The sequence below is a fragment of the Zeus faber genome, assembly GCF_960531495.2.
Source record: "Zeus faber genome assembly, chromosome: 5".
Taxonomy (NCBI): domain Eukaryota; kingdom Metazoa; phylum Chordata; class Actinopteri; order Zeiformes; family Zeidae; genus Zeus; species Zeus faber.
In genome coordinates, this window is record NC_137192.1 from 11071657 (window position 1) to 11094123 (window position 22467).

The 22467-nt window shown below is 43.8% G+C and overlaps 1 protein-coding gene across 1 annotated transcript in view; it reads left to right on the forward strand.

Moving 5' to 3' along the window:
• Positions 1 to 22467, forward strand: part of suclg2 (succinate-CoA ligase GDP-forming subunit beta) — a 118342-nt gene that overhangs the window by 49450 nt on the left and 46425 nt on the right. Inside the window, exons 3-9 of the mRNA XM_080001446.1 lie at positions 8853 to 8952; positions 10077 to 10167; positions 12627 to 12779; positions 13594 to 13683; positions 15166 to 15262; positions 18229 to 18390; positions 19676 to 19818. Coding sequence (XP_079857572.1) covers positions 8853 to 8952; positions 10077 to 10167; positions 12627 to 12779; positions 13594 to 13683; positions 15166 to 15262; positions 18229 to 18390; positions 19676 to 19818 — 836 coding nt within the window. The remainder of the gene's footprint in view (positions 1 to 8852; positions 8953 to 10076; positions 10168 to 12626; positions 12780 to 13593; positions 13684 to 15165; positions 15263 to 18228; positions 18391 to 19675; positions 19819 to 22467) is intronic.

Here is a 22467-nt window from a genome sequence, read left to right on the forward strand (position 1 = left end):
TCCATAAATACACATATATAGAGTGTGGAAATCTCCTGCATCCTCCTCTGGTTAATGGGACGAACCCACCGCTGCCGTCCCTGGCTTCTCCCTCAGACCCACGGAGAAGAACCGGCACCGCCTTCCTCCTCTTAATAGGCGCAATGTATTTATAGATTATAATTTATTCCAGCGATAAAACACGTATCTCAGCCAGAACCTGCTGTGTGAAATATAAACGATAAACGCTCATCTCACAAACTAATCCAACTAAGTTCATTAACACTCCAAATGCAAATCAAATGAAAAGTAAATGGTTGAAAATGAAAGCAAAGATAGACTTTGAAGATTACAATTTGAAGTTTAAAGTCTCGAGAATGCTGTTTATGCGAACATGTTGTAGATGGAATGAAGCCGGACCCGGATGAAGTTGATGAATCATGACGCTGAAGGTGTCGTTTCCGCTGTGGCCCAGGGGTTACACATTAACTCAACCAAACTGTACAAGATATCCATTGTGACAGAGTTGGGTGATGTTTCCCTCTTCTCTCAAAAGTTCTTTGGAAAAAAATATGACAAATAAAATGTCTTATTTTCTTCTAACATCAATCTACATCATTGAAAGCACTTTCTATAAGTGCCTTCAATGAGGGTCGAGGAACAGATGGAGAGAGTGAGAAAGAGATCCGGACAATATTGTGTCTAACAGGGGCTGGAGAGGAGGCGTTCTGATTGACAAGGTGTTGACAGGTCCTTAGGCGCTCTCCAGAGGGCAAATTGAGGAGACGGTTTGCACAAGGCTTTGTGGTGCACATTCAATCTGTAATCACCTCTCGCTTCCACGCAGTCTTCTTCTGTGTTTGTTTGTCTATGTGGCAAAAGCACATTCGCCACATGTGACATTTGCCAAAAATACTTTTAATTTTACCATAAATGTTTTTTGATTCATATTAAAGCAGTATCAAGTATTTTGTCGTTACCACTTAGGGTCTATAAGTAAGAGGAAGCACTGTATAGACTATTAAAAGAGGATTACACAACAAATGTATCATCTTCTGTGCTACTGCAGCCTACGTGCCCAGAGTTTAAACCAGGTGTAATGCTAATCTCCTCCCGGTAAATTGGTGAGTTTGCATAACTATTAGCTAGTAATATCAAGTCACAACAACTGTGCTTTCAGATAAATTTTGCCCTCACCGTCTCTCCTTCTTTTCCCCTCTATCTTCCATTTTTAGATCTCCAATGCTCTGAATGTGTCTTATCCTTTCCTTTCTGTTTTTCACTTTGTTCTCCATGTACTACCCCCTGCCTCTCAAACGTTATAGTTGTCTCCGTAGGGATGCAACGGTACAGCGGGCCCACGGTTCGCTATGTGTCATGGCTCATTTACAAGTTATAGAACCCAGAATCGCGATTGTGGCGCCGCCCCTTGCGGCCGCCTGCACGAGCACCTTGTGTCGATTACGCACATTTTAGTATTCTTAGTTTTTTTCGAGCTTAGAGAGCTTATTGTGCGTAATCACCAGGTGTCATAACATTTCACTGCACTGTATGACCGTATGTATATGTATGTGACAAATAATCTGTTGAACTTTTGGGCCACGATATCCGTTTCGGTATATTTATATTTAAGAAAAAGAAAATGTAATAAAAAAAAAATAAAGTTAAACAGTGTAAAAAATGTATTGACAGTAGTCTGCCATAAATAACTAGTGTAACGCTCTATGTGTATGACTGGGGGGAGGGGGGATACAGGGGTTCAACTTCATTGGTGGGTTGTTATAATTTGCATAAATTCATCTGATTGGAGGGGAGGTGTCCAGGATAGTGGGTAATTTTCCCAGATGTCTAGGGATCGGGTCCCGGGGAGTGTGGAAGGAGAGAATAGAGGGAAGGCGAGCGCCTGGTGCGAGTGGAAGTAAGAGAGAGAGTGTCTGAAGAGAAGTTCATAAAAAAAATAAAAAAAAAAGATGCCGTCCCAGGTTGTTATTTTCCGACAGGACATCTCAACCCGGGTGTTGTTGCAATATACAGTAGTATGTTTGTTCTTTGTATTTAAAACGAGTCTTGATCAATAAGCAAATCCAACAGCAGCTCTAGGTCTCTGTTACAATGTAGACTCACGCCGTTAAATTAATTGCACTCTTTACAAAAACATTTCCGTGTAGTTTTATCTCGTGTTTCTATTGAAAAGGCTTGTGTAGCCGTACCCAGTTTAAAAGAAAAATAGACCTCTCGCGCAAAAATAGAGAAATGATGTGCGGCTCTGCGCGGACCCCGTGCGGCTTATATTGCCGGGAGGGCCACTGGAGCTCCAACAGTGGAATCAATAGGAAGCGTTCACTTACGATGCGCTGTGCCAACGCGTCTGGTGGACTCCTACCATCATACCGCAGTTAACGTGTGCGTATTGAACCGTAGGGGGCATACTGAATGGTTCAATAACATTATTGTGTACCGTTGCATCCCTAGTACTTCCATCCTTCCACTCCTTCTGTTCTGCTCCTCCTCCCCCTCCGCTCCCCTTTCCTGAAAACAAACTTTGTGCCCCAGGACCACGTCAGTGTCCTCGTTTGCCACTTTGATCAAATTGTGAGGAAATAAATGTGTGCAGCTGGTTGGCGGAGGGGAGCGGCAGGTACCTCCGACCCCCTCTCCCAGCAGGGCTCCCCGCTGACGGACGGAACAGCTCTGGCCCTGTCACACAGGAAACGATGGATGGCAGACAGGGTTTTTTTCTCGCTCCCCTACCTGGTGAAATAACACATTTCCCAGCGAGGAGAAGAGACGGGGAGGGGCATGTTCCAAATACAAAGGTCGTTAACGGGGGCGACCCACGGACGACCACAGAGCTGCATTTGGACAACCATGTAGAGGTCCATGTCGGTTCTGTGATAAAGCAATCCCTTTATGAACAGATCATTGGTTTTGCTGATGCACGGTTGCTGATTTAAAAACGTAAGTTTAGCCCACAGGCTAGTTGGTAGACACAGGTTAGGCATACAGTCTTTCACTGAATCACGATCTCCGCAGTCGTTTGCGAACTGTGACTTTGAGGCCACAGTCTCCACTGGAGAGCCACTGTCTGCATGTTCAAAACCTGTCTTTACTCCAAAACTTGTAGGGGTTATTTAAAAAAATTAAAATTTAAAATGGGGTATCCCATTAAAGTCAGTTGTTCAAAACACATTTCATTTCATAAGACTATGCATATTACAATTTAAATTACATAAAAATACATATGGCCCAATTTTATAGAAAATATTGAGTACTACAAAATTATAGGTGTATTTAATGTGCAGAGGTAGGTCAGATACACACATAAGAGAATCGCACTCATTACTTTTCTTGTTCCCAATGACTTATAGTCATTAATTACATTATCCTTCTCTGAGGTGTCTTAGCTCTTTTAAAGCGATGCATCTAAAATGTCCTTAACATCTGTAAATAGGCTTTGTCTGGTAAGGCGGCCTGTCTCTCAAAGAGCTGATTTCTATAAGCGGCTTAGGGTTTCCACCTCCTCATTACACGCCCTAACCCATTCATGTGGCGGGGTGAGGCATGGAATTATTCCTCATACATCCGTTTTGTCGTATTAGGGTGGAAACCAGTGGAAGTGTCGATGTAGCCTATTATTTGTGATGACCATACTTTCCATAACTGCAGGCAACTTACTGATTTTTAAGGCATCAAGCTGGGGGAAAAAATGTGAATGCCTAGCTTTTGCTGTAGGGAGCTACAACCCTCCAAGCCTTAGGGCTTGTAATATTCAATGTATGGCATTTCCTCATCACCGGCATATTCTCACCTACCCCACCCACTCACAGTATAAGCAATCAAGCGTGTATGTGATACATGTAGTAAAGGCCTTTAGTACATTCCCAATTGTACTTTTTTAAAGAATAGTGAAATGAATAAACCAACAATTTAACTATGTTTGTTTCTAACTGTACCATATGTATACTTTTTTTTTTTTCACTAAAACTTGTCTAAATGGGACCATAGAGTGCACCGTGTGACTTTTCAAAGTAACTGTCCCTAACACGCGGTGGGAACTAGATATCTCATCTTTGTTGGGCTCTCACCCATTAAAATAAATAGGTGTCCAGCGGTGCAAACTAATCCTCTCTGCCAGTCGGTGGCGCCTGGGTCCATGTCAAGGTGTCATTAAAGGCACCTGGCTGTAGTTTTTGATGCCGGGTGGATTTCCTTTCTAATGAGGACTCAGCCTTTACACGGGCAGCGACCTGGAGGCTGCAACATGTCATTGTCACCGCAGCTTTGGGACGCGGAATATTTTCCACTGTCGAGCTCTACTGAGACAGCATCATTATGTAGAGGAAAGAGTGAGAAAGAGCTTAGCCAGGTACATCTGGAGCAAGAATGATGGGCAACAAGGTAGCGAGGTTGTTAGACTTTAGATCGGTCCAGGGGATCAACGGAGGTATAGTTGTTTCTATGTACGACAGCGTTTTGTATCAGGTATTCACGCCAACTTTGCTTGTTTTTTAGCGTAATATTCAAGTTTGACACTTGCTTGATATAGATTTAACAATGTTTCTTCATTAGCAACCCTTCTGCTTTGGACTCCTAACCTTCCTTCCTGCAGCTATTATTTGTGGACGTGGAATGGAGAAAATGCAGTTGGTTCCTATTTATTTTACTTCTGTTATATTACAGCTTGAATTGACTGAGGAGAGCTATTTCATTTTTTTTTTTATGTTTTTACATCCTGTAGTATTCAACTTTGGAAAAGCTTTTTGGGTGGTTAAAATATTTTGAATGATATCAGATATCAACCTTCATTAAAAGTTGTTTTAGAACCCCTGATGTAACAATAACCAAAAAAAAGGAAAATTGGAGTCACTTCATTTATTTATCTTTGAAAATGTTCATTGCGATATGAATACTAAGACAGTATCATGAATGTAAAAGACAAACATATAAAGCAAAAAAAAAATCAGAGCAAATATAAGCTTCGGAAAAAAGTCACATTGAATAAAGTGATTTTCCATGGAGTACATTTCAATGACTTGCTGATAGTGATTTACTTAGTCCACTTTTGGCCCTTTCTTTTTTCCATTTATCAATCTCAGGTAGAGTGCACTCATTCATTTTAGCCAAGTACACAGTAACAGGCAGTGCTGTGAACAAAACACACTTTACAAATGTTTGGATCAATGCAAAGACATAACATGTTTGCTATAGTGTTGGAGTATTAACGTTAACAAATTTTGTGTAACCGCTCAACTTGTCCAAAGGCAGCTACAAAATGTGCACCTTGAATAGCTTTTTTTTTTTTTCCCCCCTCTTCTTTTGCAATCAGGAAAGCTGATCTGATGGGTGGAGGAGACTCTAGGACTGCACTTCCATATGTTAGTGTCAGAGTCTATTGTTCCCAATTCCAATAGCCCACTGAAGGTACACAACAAAGCAAGGCCCTCTCTAATAGAATTCTGCTCCAATTACTAAGAAAACCCCTACCTTGAACAATAAGGAATTACAAAAAAACAACCACAACTGTTGTATTGAGAGAAATTGAATTTTTGGAATGAAAAGCAGTATTTGTCATTGTCCTTTCAGCTTAAATGAGTGAAATTCTGCTGAATATCCATTTTAAATGATATTTTAAATGATGAATGTCTTCTGAAAGACAATTTAATCTTTGAATATGTTCCTGGTACTTGTCTTTCCTCATCAAGGCTATTCTGCCTGTTTATCACCAATCAACACTCTTTTACAATGTTAGCAGGGAGGTTTTCTTTCAGTCAGAGGTGGGAAGAGAGCTGGAAATCCTTGTATTCCAGGATTTATGAATTTAAGTCAAATTCTACATTCAAATTACTTTAATTACAGTGAGCGCGCACACACTGGGGATGCCACGCTGCCTTTTCTTTGTCTTGCTCTCTGCCTAAACCCTGGCTACATCCAACGCTCGGAATGCCAATGATTGGAATGCCACCTGCCTTTCTCTCTTCGCAGCCAGCGTACTGTGGCTCCATTAAACATCTCACCGTTGAGAACTCTGCTGCCGTCGCCGCCCACACCCTCTGACTATGTGGAGGAGGAGTAAACGGCCTTGAAAAAAATAAATAACAATAAAGAATGAACAGGAGAGACGCTGAGACGGATCGGAAGCGACGTCTTCTCTATCTGCTGTTGCCGGCCAGCAGAGTGGGAGTTGATTTGCAGTTATTACTGGAAAATGAGTAAAGCCCGCGGATGACCATGTTGCTCCGATTGCATCTGATGAGATCAGAGTGGTTGTACAATGTTAATCCCCTCCTCTGTGTCCCCTAGAAATACAACGTAAATGGAGATGAAAATCCTGCTCCACTTCTTCACAGGGGCCTTCAATGATACAAATGGAAGTGGAGAACTGATAATGTAATTATAAAGGGTCCCCCCCAGTAAAAAAATGTGTGTGTGTGTATGTATATATATATATATATATATATATATATATTCCCCTATGCTTTTAATGCAAAGAAATATATTCTGAGAGACGATCACCATGAATTGTTGTGGCTCCTCCACAGCAACACTGGGCTTGTTGCCTTGTCAACGGTGCTGCACTTTATCATGCACCCTCTCAATACATTTTATATAATTTCTGTTTGTCTCTGTTCACCACCGTGCACAGCGGCAATTTGCTTCAAATGTTTCTCAGCTTTGTAATATCGCCACATTTTTGGCTTATAGATTTAATATTGTATCATCTACTGCGTGAGTACCTTGAACTCGACACTGGTTACCCTGTACCACTGTTCATTAGTGTCTTGCCTGATGAGTTTCAGACAGATGCCCTTGTTTCTCCCCGTCTGGGTCAAATATAATAGCATTGGGGTTTTTTTCCCCCCGCTGGTTCTACATGCTAAGCCTCCTCTCCTGACCACTCTCCACACTGCTCCAGTCTCATTATGCGCAAAGCTCTTTTGTGTGTTGAAGGCCATCTCATGTCTGTCATATTACCAGCTAATGACCACCCAGCTCTTCACCATGGACTGTGCCTTCTGTGATCTTTAATGATGCCATTACGTTTGCTATACAGTACATTTCAAACAACACTGAAGGATTCGTCATACTTCCCAATTGAAGTCTCTTGAGTTAAAGATTAGGCGTTTTCTCAAAGAAATACAATAAATAGACAAGGCTTACGCTTTTACAGTCTGTGCCAGTCTGGCTTCTATTGCAATCTTGTATTATTCATACTTTATTGTAAGCAAAAGTTGACAAGGTGTGTGAGATGGAGAAAGCCTAATAGGTCACAACTTTTTTCTTTTTTTCTCTGTTTTCAATTATTTTTTTCTCCGTTAATGTAAATTAGAACCATGCCTTCATTCTGTTTTTTCACTGGATGTTGGATGCATTATAGTTTCTCCATTTCCCAATGGTGGTGTAATGCACTCTTTACTGCATAGCACGAGCACATAGCTTGTTTTATAGCTTGCCTCCTTAAGGTGTCTCTCAATCATGAGGTTTACTCTCTCCACCCCTCATCCAGGAAATGTCCCCTTTGGTCCATATCCTTGTCATTGTCTCCTTTTATTTTAACGAAAGGCATTTCCTCTGTGCTGTCCCCCTCTGCTCCACCAGCCCGCAGGAAACTCTATTTCTTTTTGCTTTGAACTCATTTTTAATTATGCACCACAGTTTTTTATTAACATATTTATTCATTTATAACTCCTCTCCAAGCCCTTTGCATATTGGCACACCTTGATCATCTCTCTCTTTGCTCGCCCTCCTTCCTTCTCTCAGAATCTATTTTTTCCCCTCAGTTCTCTGGCCCTCTTAGCTCACCTCTCCATGGAATAAGATGGCTCAGTAAAGCAGTGTTAGTTTAATCCCAGTCCCTTGTCCTCACTCAGAGCAGTAGTGCGACTCAGAGCTTTTAGCCACCCTCATTTTACCAGCTACTGTCTCTAAACCCTTCACCCTGCACTGGCAGCCGGACCAATACTCAGTCAAGAGAGTGTGGCTTCCTTTCCACCCCAAGGTCAAGGTGTCTTTCTAGGCACGGCATGGCATGCCGGATGCTCCCGCTCCACCCTTCTCTCCTCCCACTTCCCACCCTGATGGCAACCACCTGTCAAGAGCTGAACTCCCCCACCTCGATAATGATAGCGTTGCCAGAAACCATCTTCCATCAAGTGTCCTAGTTCTATTTGAATAAAGAGAGGGAGATTGTGGCCAGGCAGCTGAAAATATGACCAAAGGGGAGGGTTCCTCCCTTCAAGGGCTTCTTCCTGTGGGTTGGCAAGAGCGGGGTGCATGATAGGAGAGTAGACGCAAGGTGCCTGCATAATGGAGGCAAGGTCATGCAAATTCTCCTTAACGTATTGCTGTTCAATTGCTCTTCTCCCTGTCAAAATTGAAGTGTTTATTAGACGAAATAAGAGAAAAACATGAGCTACATTGCACATTTTGTCATGTTCGTGAAAGAGTCTTTGCTCTTGGTTGTTTTCCAGTACAGAGTCGTGTCCCTTTCAATAAAGATATGGCGTAGCAACATACTATAATTAGTAGGGCCCAGAGGAAGTGTCCTTGCCGGTGAGCACTGAGCCTTAGACCATTTATTTTTCCAACGAAGCGCTTCATCTTTTCACATGACACCCGTGCTGTCCCCCCCCCCCCCCTCCTCTTATTCCCTGCCTCAGAAGGGCAGAGAAGGTAATGGGGAACGAAGGTGACTGATGGGTAGGTGACGGTAGACTTTTTTTTTTTTTTTTTTTTTACTTCATGCAGAGTGGGATTGAAACAGGCCACAGTTCAGAGTTGACACCTGATTCTAGAGGTTTTCCTTCTCAGCCATCTTTCCAAAACGCTGCTCTCTATCCAGATGTATAAAATTATGTCTGCCTCTCTTTTCTCAGATGCCAAGGAGATCGTACTGAAGGCTCAGATTCTGGCCGGCGGAAGAGGGAAGGGTGTGTTCGACAGCGGCCTTAAAGGTGGAGTGCACTTAACTAAGGAGTAAGTACGCCTGCCCCTTATCACAAGCCTGTGCTTTAGGAAATAGACTCATGAATAACAGTCCCCACACACACACACACACACACACACACACACACACACACACACACACACACACACACACACACACACACACACACACACACACACACCCACATCCACAATCCTCTTCCTGCTTGCTGCAGCTTTTAGAAAGATGGGCTCAAAGAGTGCTCCCCAGACACAAAGACCCATTCTGGACTACTTATGCTGTGAACAAACAGAATTATTTTCCTCTCAAATTCCTGTTTTGGTACATCTCCCCTCAATTAAACTTTGAAAGGGGGATTTAGGTGTTGGCAGAATGTTTATGCGTCCCATGCTGAGTTTTCCTCTCTCACAATAGTCGAGCTCTGGGCCGTTGCCAAGGTTTAGGTTGCGATAGCATGGCATTAAAAGATGCAACAGATGTATTCCTCCATTCGGGGCACGCTGGAATTTTTTTACACTTTTCAAAAGCCCCATACAACAACTCAACCTCGCCAAGCTTGGCCACTAAGGCCTCCATGTAACAAAATGTGGCTCCCTCTGTAAGGAAGCTAGCCAACAACGGCATCCACCTGGAAGGCAAAGTGGTTATTTATGACAGCTGTCTCAGACATGCATCATTGTCACCCCATTTCGGGATTTCAAAGGCCGTAAACTTTTTTTTTTATACTTGTTTTTTTAAGTGAGACGTGCTGAAGTTCATCGTCCCAAGACAGTGACACAAGTGCACGGTTCGCCTTCGTCTTATCTATCGAAGTACGAGCACAACCCCTCGCTTCATTTGTATTCACTGTACTTGAACAGAATGGGCTCAGGGAAGGGGTTTGCACAAGCCAGATGCTTTTAAGCACGAGCTCACCCAAAGAAATGTGTAGCCACACCAGAGAGTGTCTTAAAAACTTTATTTTGTCAGAATATGTTATGTTTATCCTGAGGAAGCCTGGACCGTGTTTCCACTTGAAGCAATGACCATTTGTCTGTACTCCTGCCTATTGCTTTTCTTGCGTGTGTCTGTGTTCATTGTATATTTGTTTGTTATTGATTCTGTGACATCAAAATTGCACACTATCAATGACACACATGACTTTGCCGTGCAGCCCTAAAGTGGTTGGCGAGCTGGCCAATAAGATGCTGGGATTTAACCTGACCACAAAGCAGACACCCAGAGAAGGAGTAAAAGTAAAAACGGTGAGCTGCTACCCTGAATAATATGCACTTTTACACACTGTTCTCTTTTTGTGTTGTGACTCCAATTTGGGATAACGAGACCAGTAATGCGGTTCCATAAAATTAATGGCACCGAAGGCAACTTGTTTTTGTTTTCCCGAGTTGTTGTAAGTAGCCTGCCCTTATCCTTTGCTGTGGGTTTTGGTGTAATGCTTCAGTGCCATAAATAAAACATGGAATCATGCCCACCGTGAATTCAAAGGGTTTGATAAAGAGCTATTTCTATTTACCACTAACAAGCGAAATTATTCGTTTCGGCATCCACACACCGCGAGCCATAATGCCTCAGAAACCCTCAAAACACACATTTCCAGATAATAATGCCTTCCTGGCCCGTGGCTCGAGTGTGGGCCTTTTTTCTTCTCCCCTTTATTTCTCTTTCTCGCTCTCTGCCTTCTCTCCTTTTCCCCCCCATCCTCTATCAGTTCCTTCCCTTAACCAAAATACATCCTAGAGCTTCCTATTAAGAACTGCTTTCATTCCTGCCAGCCAAGCACGTAGCTCTATCCTCACTCCTGCCCCTACCGCAGAGTTTAGGGGGAATCAAATGAGTATCACACTTGCCAATTTTATAGCGGGCATCCCAGGCAAAGGAAGTTCACTGGCACTAGATCAACAAAGTCACACAGGCTAAAAGAAAAAAGGCAAATGGAGCAAAAACAAATCCCTAATGCTGTACACAACAAAACAAACAGGACGCCGCAACTTCACGAGTGTCCAGCCCACCCCGGTTCAAGCGTCCTCTGTCACCTGTGTGTGTCGCACAGTGCTCAGGAGCCGAATAGACCGGGCGGCGGTTGACCGGGATGACCCAGTGCCAGCTCTAGAGGCAGTGTAAAGCGACAGGCTGCAGTGCATTTCAAACAGGACTCGGCTTCATCTGACTGCAGGGGGCGGAGTGACGACCAGCAACGTGCCCACGGCATCACGGCGACAAGGGAAGTTGAGCAGGTTTCAACTTCATGCAAATAAACAGCGCCAGGCGACAGCCAATAGGAGGGAAGATACGCTCTCAATGGCGCTGAATGTTGTAAAATGGACGTCCCGACCACTGCGTATTGTCCTTGATTAGGCTGTTTTTTTAAATAAAAATAAAACGTTTTTTGTTTTTGTTAAGAGGTAATTCATTTTGCGAAGTTAACAGCTCTATTTTAATTTAAAAAAGTAGACACTGCACCATCTATTTATATCATGTATTTCAAATCTGGAAAGGGAGAGAGGTTTGAAATGCTTGGCTTGCCCTCAACAGCCAGTCCATTTTGAGCCGACAACGGCCACAAACGCCCCGTCCCCGGTGGTGTGACCGTACGACGATAAGACGAGAGCTGCTTGGCTTCACGCTGCAACCCCGTCGCCGGTGGTGTGATCCTAGCATTAGACACCAGCTTGTCAGATGAATGGGGATTAAATAAAAAAAAAAAAAAAAAAAAAAAAAACGGGTCCGCTGTCAACCTGCCAGTTGAGCCCTCCTACCAAGTCGCTCACACTAGACCGCAGACTATAGAGAAAGGGGCAGCGCCCCTGGCTCCGCTACACGGATCTTCTGTCAGCACACAGATGGAACAGGGACATGACGGGATGAGAGAAGTCAAACAAAGAAGACTTGGGGAGATGGATGGATGGATGAAAGGGGAAGGGATGTAGGATGCCGAGGGGGCTGATGGAAGATTGAGGGGAGGTTGGGTAAGGGTCTGAGAGAGTTGACATAAAAAAAACAAAAAAACAAATGGAACGAAGTGAGGATGGTAGGACGGCACATGTTGAGTTTGAAGGGGGAACCAATGAGCTTCAAACCAGACAGCAAAGGAACCCGAGATTGAAATGTTTGGGAGCGGCCGCACAAGATGGGATTGGAATAGAGAGAGAGAGAAAGTAAAGAGAGAGGGATGGACTTGTTGTCTGTCAACTCCGACCATAAGAAAGGCTGTCTATCCTCATTCAGAGGTGGAGGGGAAAGTTATTTTTGTGTCCTAACACCCCATGTTTCTTGTTTCCTCTCTACCACTACCACTCATGTTCTCTCTCCCCTTGTCTGCTCTGAGTCTTCCTTTATGGCTTTTCCTATGGCAAATTTCACCTGCACCTGCACACCTTTCTTTCCATATTCTGCCGCCCCAGTAGTTTGCTTTTTGGCGAAAATTGACTATGTATGTTGGAACCACGTGCTCTATCCCAGCTTTGTATCATCAGGATATCAAGTCAGGTTATTCTTTTATTCTTTTTTTTTTTTTTTACCTAAACCTTACTTTTCCGTTATTGGGGGCGTAGTGATCGGCATCAGAATCGTTTTAAATGGATCCAGTATTTAGAGAGTGGCTTCAGCCGACTGACCCGCACTAAGCTGCAATATGTAGTTCAAAGGCACAATCACCACCTCCCTCCCTCCCGCTCTCTCTCTCCTACGGCCGCACCGTGTCCAGGTGATGGTGGCCGAGGCCCTTGACATCAGCCGGGAGACCTACTTTGCCATCCTCATGGACCGCGCGTGTAACGGTCCCGTCATTGTGGGAAGCCCCCAGGGAGGCATGGATATTGAAGAGGTTGCTGCAAAGTCCCCAGAGCTCATCTTCAAGGTAAAGGATTTACAGTTCACTCACCGTTACAATTTGAAATAGATCACATGAGCAGTTGGGCATCAATTTAGCGTTCCATAATACCAACGGTGAGGCACAGCCATTTATTATTATTGTATATCTGCCTGAAAGTTTGGTGCTGAATTACTATGTGGAATAGATTTATTCACATTCCCTCTATTGATTGCTTCTATCTGGCACGAAGAAAGTCAGAGGCATCCACCTTTCACGAGAGGATTTTACTCCATGTTGGCTATTTCTCAAAAGCAGGCCAAGATCTGTTCAATTTTCCTGATGGGACCAGCAGATGCAGCCAGTGCTTGATGATATTTTGATGTTATACTGTTGTTCCACTCTTGTTCACCGTAATAGACTCGCATCCATAGTCTGACTCGGAACTCCATATTACAGGAGCAGTGTGGCAGCCTATCAGTGTTTTCCGATCAGTGAATTACTTCACGTTTTAACAATTCAATCCACAACTCAAAGAGTTTCCCAGTCGATGCTATTATTGATGATGATGATGCTAAGCTATAATAGTGTAGATTGACATTCATTCTGGATTTTTGCTTTAGTCAACAGCTCATTTGAGAGCTGGTATGGCTCCTACTCACTTATAACAGGACTTGGCTGCAGTGTTAGGAATTCGGACGATCCCATTGGCTGACCTTTATGTAAAACAAACAAACAGGTTTTCTCTATCTGCCGTCTTTCCACCGCGACTAATGAACATCCTGTTTGTGTCAAATTAACATACGGTGTCCCAGCGCTGCTCCTATTCCATTATGTCTTTCTCCTGTTTCTTCTCACGCAGGAAGTCGTGGATATATTCGAGGGCGTGCGAGACGACCAGGCACTGCGCATGGCAGCTAATTTGGGTTTCAAAGGACCGCTGGAGAGACAGGTAATGGGACTGCCTGGGCCCCCAGAGTCACACTGCAGAGAAATATGCACCGAGGCTCCGTAATGGACACACATATTCACATGTTAGAACACACAGAACATTCACGAAAACCACTCCAATTTGGCTTGTATCTACAAGGACACAGGACTTTTTGGGAAGCAAGGAATGGAATGTCTTTTTCGCTAGACTCTCTGCCAGATGGTCTATTGTCATGTTTGGCAGTGGCATAAAAACTGTATCAGGCAGGGAGCGTCGAATTCGCTAATAGTGCCTTAATGGGATTCAGCAAGCGACCTATTGTTTTTTGTGTGGTGGAGTGCAATCTGCCGTTAGAGGCAGCCCAGCAGCAGCAGCAGGATGCATCTGAGGACACAGAGACAAAGATTTGTAAGACGCTGCACTTAGGCAACATCATCCAGCCACAATCAGGCCAGAAGAGAGCGGCGCAGAGGCTCCAAAGCACACCACTCCGATCGGAGACGTATACTTTAGATTTAGGGGTCATTTTGCAGCTTTTTGTCTCTTAGCATCATATCGCTAATTTGTGTTATTTTTCCAAAGGCAGAGCAGCATGAGAAATTGGATTAGCTCAGAATCTTAATGCAGAAAGAAAAGTATAAATCAACTTAATGAAACGTCTGAGGTTTAGTAGCGTCCCGAGTTGGACCTTTTTTTCCACTCTCCTATTGAATGTGAATTGATTAACAGGCGATGAGGGAAGGGAAGCCATATTGGCAAAGCGTCAGCCTTGTCTCTTTGCTCGTGCCACATTTTTTCTTACAATGTGTAAGCTCATCTGTTGCCAGGGTCTGCTCTACATAGGTTGTAATTCAAAGAGTTCCAGAATCTCCTGTACTTTTTCATTTTTTTTTTTTTTCTCTTCATTTTTGTGTTTGGGATCCTCCATGCACCCGTGCGCTGAAGCAGCACTTGCAATATTAAGACTGATTCATCAAGTCAGCTTGCATTGACAGACATGGATTTCGTCCTTCTGTTCTGAGCTGTACGTACCTATGATTTAAAAAAAAAAGAGGTTTTTGTGTCATTGCTCACCAGTATATTTACTTGTGAGTGAACTTGAGATACGCTATTGCATTTACCGTCTTTATCTGCTGTCAACATATGTACCAAAGTGTTTTGAGCAATAACAAAAATAACAGACCTTAGTCTGTGGAAAGGATCAGAGGTTAAATTATCTATTAATTCGGCAGCTACATCCAATCATACCTGACGAGCACAAGCTACCTTTCTATAGTTATACATACATACATACATTTTCGAGGGATAGTGGTGAAGGACAGAGCTAATTTGATTCCAGCACTGTTACACAGATACATACACAAAAAAAAGACCTGGTGATTTCCAGCGAAGGTGATTTGCCATGTTTTATCGAGCTGGTGCGGCAGGGCTGAGTGGCCTTGGCGATGCTGGCTGCTCAGAGACCAACTGTTGGGTAATTACTATCCTCTGTGGAACTCGCAGGCGGCAGATCAGATTAAGAGGCTCTATGATCTGTTCCTGAAAGTCGACGCCACTCAAGTCGAAGTCAATCCTCTCGGAGAAACCCCCGAAGGACAAGGTACCAAGCGTGAGACCGACGTGTCTGTCTGTGTGTCTGTGTGTGTGTGTGTGTGTGTGTGTGTGTGTGTGTGTGTGTGTGTGTGTGTCTTCATTTTCTCCTTTGGCTAACTTGTATCTCTGACTTTTGGGGTGTGTGCGCGAGTAAGAAGTAGAATGTCTTTCTTTTGTACTTTATTACTTCTTTTTACTTACTTCTTTTTACTTTACTTACTTTTTTACTTCTTTTACTTTGTCTGTTCAGACAAACGTGTAAGTAAAAACCATAGTATGCGGTCTGGAGTGGGGGCCCAGCCTCGCTGTCAGGAAATGAAAACACTGCAGCTTTTCAATTCTCTGCAAATAACTTCAATCTCCTGCAGCTGCGTCCCCTTCCGGTTGCCAGCGCTGTCTCTCCCCGCCCGCAGATGGCGCCAAAACCACTCCCCAGTACCACAAAGACCTTGTGCGGCTCCCACTTCAACTGGCTCAAGGGCTAATCAGGGGGCGGCTTTTCCCATTCATACTGTGTCATTGATGAGCTAATGACACATGGCCCGTCGTCGTCTCCTGCTCTAATGAGAATCTACAAATGACACCCTCTGCGTCTGACATTTTCCTCATTTACTCATTTCGATGGCCACTGAAACTCGAGCACACTAGATCAACGGAAGGCTGCCTCGAAAATGTCTGGTTAAACAGCTGATCAGCCTGACGCCTCCAAACGTGGCAGCCGGGTCTCCGGGGGCGGCTGTTAGCGCTGACCATTCAAATATGCAATAACTTCCATCAAGCTGGAATGCTTTAGATGCGTCCGTCGGACATGGCTAATAATATGCCGCAATGGGTTAACGTAGTCGTTTCAAAAGCGAAATGACACATATATATATATATATATATATATATATATATATATATATATATCTCTCCAAGTCAAAGTCTACCTTATTGTATTTTCATGCTTTTTTCCCTTCCCTAATGTACCATGTTGGGATAAAACCTCGAGAGATACTTCACTAGAAAACACAACAATCATTTGAGAATCGAGAGGGAGCATGCCATCATTTAGTCCCATTCCTACCGATCGGGACCAGCGCACAGGTTGTAAAACTCCAGTTGCTCATCGTTCTGTTGCGAAACAAAACCTGAAACCCGAGGCGTACACGTCCACCAGGAAACCTCCTCTGTCCTCGCTAATTGCCGGGATGTTTCTTCACGCATTCGCACCCGTTCAAAATGAACAAGCTGAACTCGCGCTGAACTTTGTTCTTCTCCCAAAGTATTCGCTGGGATTGTGGTTGTGTGCCGTGCCGAATAAAGATTTGATTGCGAGATGTCCTTCCCAGGGACTCTTCCCAGACCGCTGAAAACTCCTTTCATGTTGTAAATTATTTTCAAAATCAGGCCCTTGTTGCAAAGTAGGCTTTGTCAAAGATTGACAAGGGAAGTTTGTTGTTTCATAATTGTTTCATGAATATTAATGGTTGGGGCATTTCTTTTGTTGCTTGCTGCAGCGTTGTATTAAGAAGTACATTGTAGTTTTACAACGATACCGGGGACGAGGCACCGCGATTGAGGCGCCACACAAGCCACATTGGCTCGGGTTCAAGTTCCTTTTCATTCTCAGTTTGGGGAGGAGGAATGTTTGCCGTCGACATTAAGCACATGAAAAATTGGCAGGGACTTTTGAAAAGATTTTAGACCAAATTCTTCTTGCCAATTTCGGCTCCAATTTGTCTGTAACTGAATCGTTTTCTCCCAGTGACGGTAAACACAAATCATTCTTTTCAAGATGAAAAGGATTTCCGGTTTCCAAAACGACTGTACTGGCTACACCTTTATGATTTCACCCAAATCCCTAATTATATTAATTTAAGGTTTGTGTGTGTGTGTGTGTGTGTGTGTGTGTGTGTGTGTGTGTGTGTGTGTGTGTGTGTGTGTGTGTGTGTGTGTGTGTGTGTGTGTGTGTGTGTGTGTGTGTGTGTGTGTGTGTGTATGTTGTGTGCGTGTCAGATACTTCTGAATGTTTACTTTAACCACCTTTTTCCTTTTCAGATTTTGTGTAGTTTGTAGGTCAAAATGATAAATGCTTGTGTATAAAGTAACTGTGTAATTTTGAATGTTGGACAATTGGACAAGGCCCTTCAAAATATTTATTTTGTAGTAAATATAAACAAATCCCAATGGACCTTGTTAAAATGCATTGTGTAATACTATACATAATGTGGGGGTTATTACATATTGCAGCAGTTATAACTTGTTATGGTGAATATGTAATTATTCAATGCATTATGTAACACACATTTTGTGGTTTAAAAAAAAAAAAAAATCCATCATTAGAATGTTCAAAGTAGTCAAGTGTGACAGCAAATGATAGCATTTTTGAGTTATTAAATGCAGCTATTACGCAATGCTTTGAATTATTACGCATCATCGAAAAACATGTAGGTGTCACAATGTTATCACAGAACGCGGCCGTAGTTATACAATAAAGTTTAAATTTGTTACATTTTGGCAAGGTATTACAAAATGTGTTGAGTTGTTACCTCTTGTGCCTACATGAAAGCGGGGCAGTCCTGATTTATCCTCAAAACCCATCCACTAATTTCTGGCCACAGTGTTTACAGGTATCACGAGGAGCGCTATGTCTTCCTTTAAAGCGTAAAGGCTCCGTCCTGTTAGCAGTACGCCCTTCCCTGAGAGGCCCTGTCAAAAACATATGCCGCGCTATGCCAAGTTGTGAAATAATAAAGACCAAAGGGGCTGAGGGGACATCCTTCATTTCATTCATTTAAGGTTTAGAGAGATTATAATTAGTTTCCTTTTCATGTCTCAAGTCCTGTCGCCCTCTCGCTCTGTTTCCTTTTTTCATCTCACCATTCTCCTGCTGCTGTTGTTTTTTCTTTTTTCTCTCTTTCCTTGCTTCCTTTCTTCTCCTCTCCGCCGTCACGTTTCCCTCGCCCCGGCCGCCTCTCCCTCTCCCCCAAGTGGTTTGCTTCGACGCCAAGATCAACTTTGACGACAACGCAGAGTTTCGTCAGAAGGCCGTGTTCGCCCTGGACGACCTGGCCGAGAGCGACCCCACCGAGAGCGAGGCGGCCAAGTGGGACCTCAAGTACATCGGACTTGACGGAAACATTGCCTGCTTTGGTATGGGCACAGAACTCTTGAGACGCCGCTACACACACACACACACACACACACACCCCCTGACACAAACTCACACCGCTGAATGGTTGGAGCCAGAACCCGGACCCCTCCTGGAATTGCGTCTTAATCTGTCGCTTGGGCAGCGTAAGCCAGGCCCTGACTGCCTGAAACTTAGTCAAAGTAAATGCTGCCTGGGCTCCTCCGGTCCACATCGCAATCAGTTTTCCGAGGACCCCAGAAGCAACGCTGCTGTAACCAATGCGTTCTAATTAGCCGTAATCCGCCCAGAAAGTCTCCAGCGAGCCAGATTGTTAGCATTCTCATTAAACATCCCCTCTCTCACCATAAATCAAAGCCTTTACTGTGTACAGCGGTGCTAACAGTTGGTTCCACCGGCCGCCCTGTGTAGCCTCATAAACACTGGATGTGTTGTTAGCCCCTCGCCCAGTACGCCCACTCCTCCCACCCCCCACCACAACAATAGTATTTCAAACTAACTGCAGCTTTTAAGAGCCCGCAGCCTCCTTGAGAACTCTGTAAAGCACCAAAAGTGACAGCTGTTAGAGCAAATTTCCCTTTTATTGAGACCTCTGTTAGGGAGCTTGCCAGGACGCGGGCTCAGCTCAGCTCAACCAAATGAGGTAAGACACATGCGCGCTGATTCACTTGGCTCCCACACAGCTCGGCGGGAGGGTGGAAGCCGAGCGGGCACGGGGGGGCTAAGTGATGACAATTGGCGGCGAAAGAACGCTGTCCAAAATCTCTTTTAATCAGCGCTCATTTCACCGAAGTCAAGAGCGCAGCCATAATCAAAATTTCTCTGTCGCACTCGACTTGGCGTGTTGAATATTCCTTATTATAAGATTTGGAGGTGATTCGGGCGAGTGTTTCGAGTGTTAATCTTTTCAGCCGTTTGCTCTTCTCTGGCGGGTAATTTGCCGCCGGAATCCATTGTAAAGTTTATCTTCCCCATAGTGTCACTATTGTTCACATTAATTGACTCCCAGCTACAACTCCACTCTATTTTACTACGGATTTATTTTCCCACTCCTTTCATTCTGGGCCTCAGCTAGGTGCTAATGGGAAACCTTCTTTACTCTGTAAGTCATTACTAGTCTTTAGTGTAAATAAGAACCCAATTTAGATGATGATTAAAGCTCTCAATCTGAGCTTCACAAATAGAAAACAGCATTCCTATATGAGAAATCGCCATTTGGGTTTGCGTGACATTATCCGGGAATATGTGTCTTAATACATGTCTGTTAATGCTCTTGACTTGACACAGTGAACGGAGCCGGGCTGGCCATGGCCACCTGCGACATCATCGACCTGCACGGGGGAAAGCCGGCCAACTTCCTGGATCTGGGGGGCGGCGTCAAGGAAAGGCAGGTGTACGAAGCCTTCAAGCTCCTCACCGCAGACCCCAAGGTACGATTTGATCTGTTGGACGTGTGTCTACATGTGAGGCCAAGCTCAAGGCGGCGGTTCACTGAAACATTGGAACACAGGTGGCTGGTGAATAAGGCCAGGCGATATACACAAGTCAGCCACAACATTGAAACCACTGACAAATGAGGTGAATAACATGATCATCTTGTTCCAATGGCATCTGTCAAGGGGTGGGATATATTAGGCAGCAAGTGAAGTCAGTTCTTGAAGTTGATGTGTTGGAAGCAGGAAAAATGGACAAGCGTAAGGATCTGAGCGACTTTGACAAGGACCAAATTGTGATGGCTGGACGACTGGGTCAGAGCATCTTCAAAATGGCAGGTTTTGTGGGGTGTTTCCAGTATGCAGTGGTTAGTACCAACCAAAAGTGGTCCAAAGAAGGACAGCCGGTGAACAAGCGACAAGGTCATGGGCGCCCAAGGCTCATCGATGCGTGTGGGGAGTGAAGTTGAGCCCAGCACAAATTGCAATTGCTGAAAAAGTTAATACTGGTTATGATAGAAAGGTGTCAGAACACACAGTGCATCGCAGCTTGCTGCGTATGGGGCTGCGTTGCTGCAGACCTGTCAGAGTTCCCATGATGACCCCTGTCCACCACTGTAGCACGTGAGTGTCAGAACTGAACCATGGAGCAATGGAAGAAGGTGGCCTGGTCTGATGAATCACGTTTTCTTCTACATCATGTGGATGTCCGGGGTTAGTGTCCGATCTGATGGAGCATCTGTGGGATGTGCTGGAACAACAAGCCTGATCCATGGAGGCCCCACCTCACAACTTACAGGACTTAAAGGATCTGCTGCAAACATCCTGGTGCCAGATTCCACAGGACACCTTCAGAGGTCTTGTGGAGTCCATGCCTCGATGGGTCGGAGCTGTTTTGGCGGCATGAGGGGGAGCTACACAATATTGGGCATTTTTAATGTTGTGGCTGATCGGTGGATATGGATACAATATCAATATAGCAATACAGTTAAATGCTGTCTTTAAGGCTGCATTACAGTATTGGAATTTTCTCGCTGTCATAATATCCATATTTCTAATGATTTGTTCTTAAATATTTTTGTGTGTGAATCTCTTATGAAAGCACCGGTCATGGCCAAATGATCTATTGATTTATCGTCAAGAAATATTGTGATATTCGATTTTATCAGTATCGCCGAGCCCTCCTGGTTAACCAGCATCTACCAAAACAAATATCAAGGTGCCAGGTGACACCTACACCTGCAGTTTAACCCACGTACACAAAGCCCTGTTTGTCCATGTGGAGGGCTAAGCCGCTAAGACAGTGGCACTCATTGTGCGACAGGGTTCCTGCCAGGTCCTTGAGGTGCTTGAATTCCGTGCTCAGTAATCCAAGTTCTGGAATACCTTGAAAATAGCCCCTTTTATGTTAAAGTGCTTGAAAAGTCCCTGAAAGAAACGCGACAGTTGAAAACCTGCGATAATCCCCCTGGTTTTGTTATTCAAATCGTAACTTGATAAAAATGACATTGATTATGCCAGGGAAATTTAAATTTAATACAGCATGGTTGGATAAAGACTTCTTATAGTAGATGACGTGTAGGGCTGAACTATTTAGGGAAAATTATCTAATTAAAATTTTATATGTTTTAAGACCAATATTGCGATTTAGTTTGCAATTTTTTTTAAGTTCCTTATCTTCTGTATTATTCACTTAACACAAGCAATGAATTATTCTACAGTATGACCAACACAACATTGGATACAATTAACATATAAACTGCTCTTTCCTGTAGGCCAGGCCCACGTGTTAGGAGGAAATTAGATGAATTGACGCATGAATTTATATGAATAACATACCTTCATTTAACTATTAAATTGTAAAAAGAAAACCCTTTAATCACAGTAGAATATTGACTGATTAAAATTCAAGCCTGGTAATTAATAAGTAATTGTTCGAATTGAAAATTAACATTTGAAAAATATGCAGTGTTTCAGCAGAAATGTATTATTTTTTATAAAAATGGTGCGCGCATACGTCCACATACACGGAATGCTGCTGTTCTGGAAGAGGCTCCATCCGGATTCTACAGGCTCTGCCAGCAGCACACGCCCCTCACAGCGCACCGCGGTCCGGCCCGGCCCGGCCCGGAGCACCGGGTTTCACCGGAGGTTCGGTTAAAACAATCGCTATAGGCGGGGGGGAGTAAGAGAGTCCCAAAGAAAGTTCCCCCACTACGTACTTGTTTCGTTCCATAAGGAGATTTAAAACAAATTAACCCTATCGGTTAGATTGTGTAAACGTAAAAAAAACGTTTTATTAACAGCAGGCTTTGCGATTTGCCAATTGCGTTCTATTACATTGTGATGTCGGTTTGAATTTGATGAACTGTTCAGCCCTAATGATGAGATATATACTTGAAAGTCCTTGAATAAGATTCTGTAATGCCAGAAAAAGCCTGCCTGGTGTGAGAGATCACGGCACCCTGGCGTGTTTCACCCAGCAGGGAAGAACACTGCTCTTTCTGTTGCCGCTTGATTACAAGCCGTCAATTAGTTTGCAGTGACTTGATCAATCGCCATGCGCTCGCTTTTACAATACGACATGACTTCTAATGGATCGCCCTCGGTGCTGATGCAGTCTATTTGAAGTGATCTCACATCAAT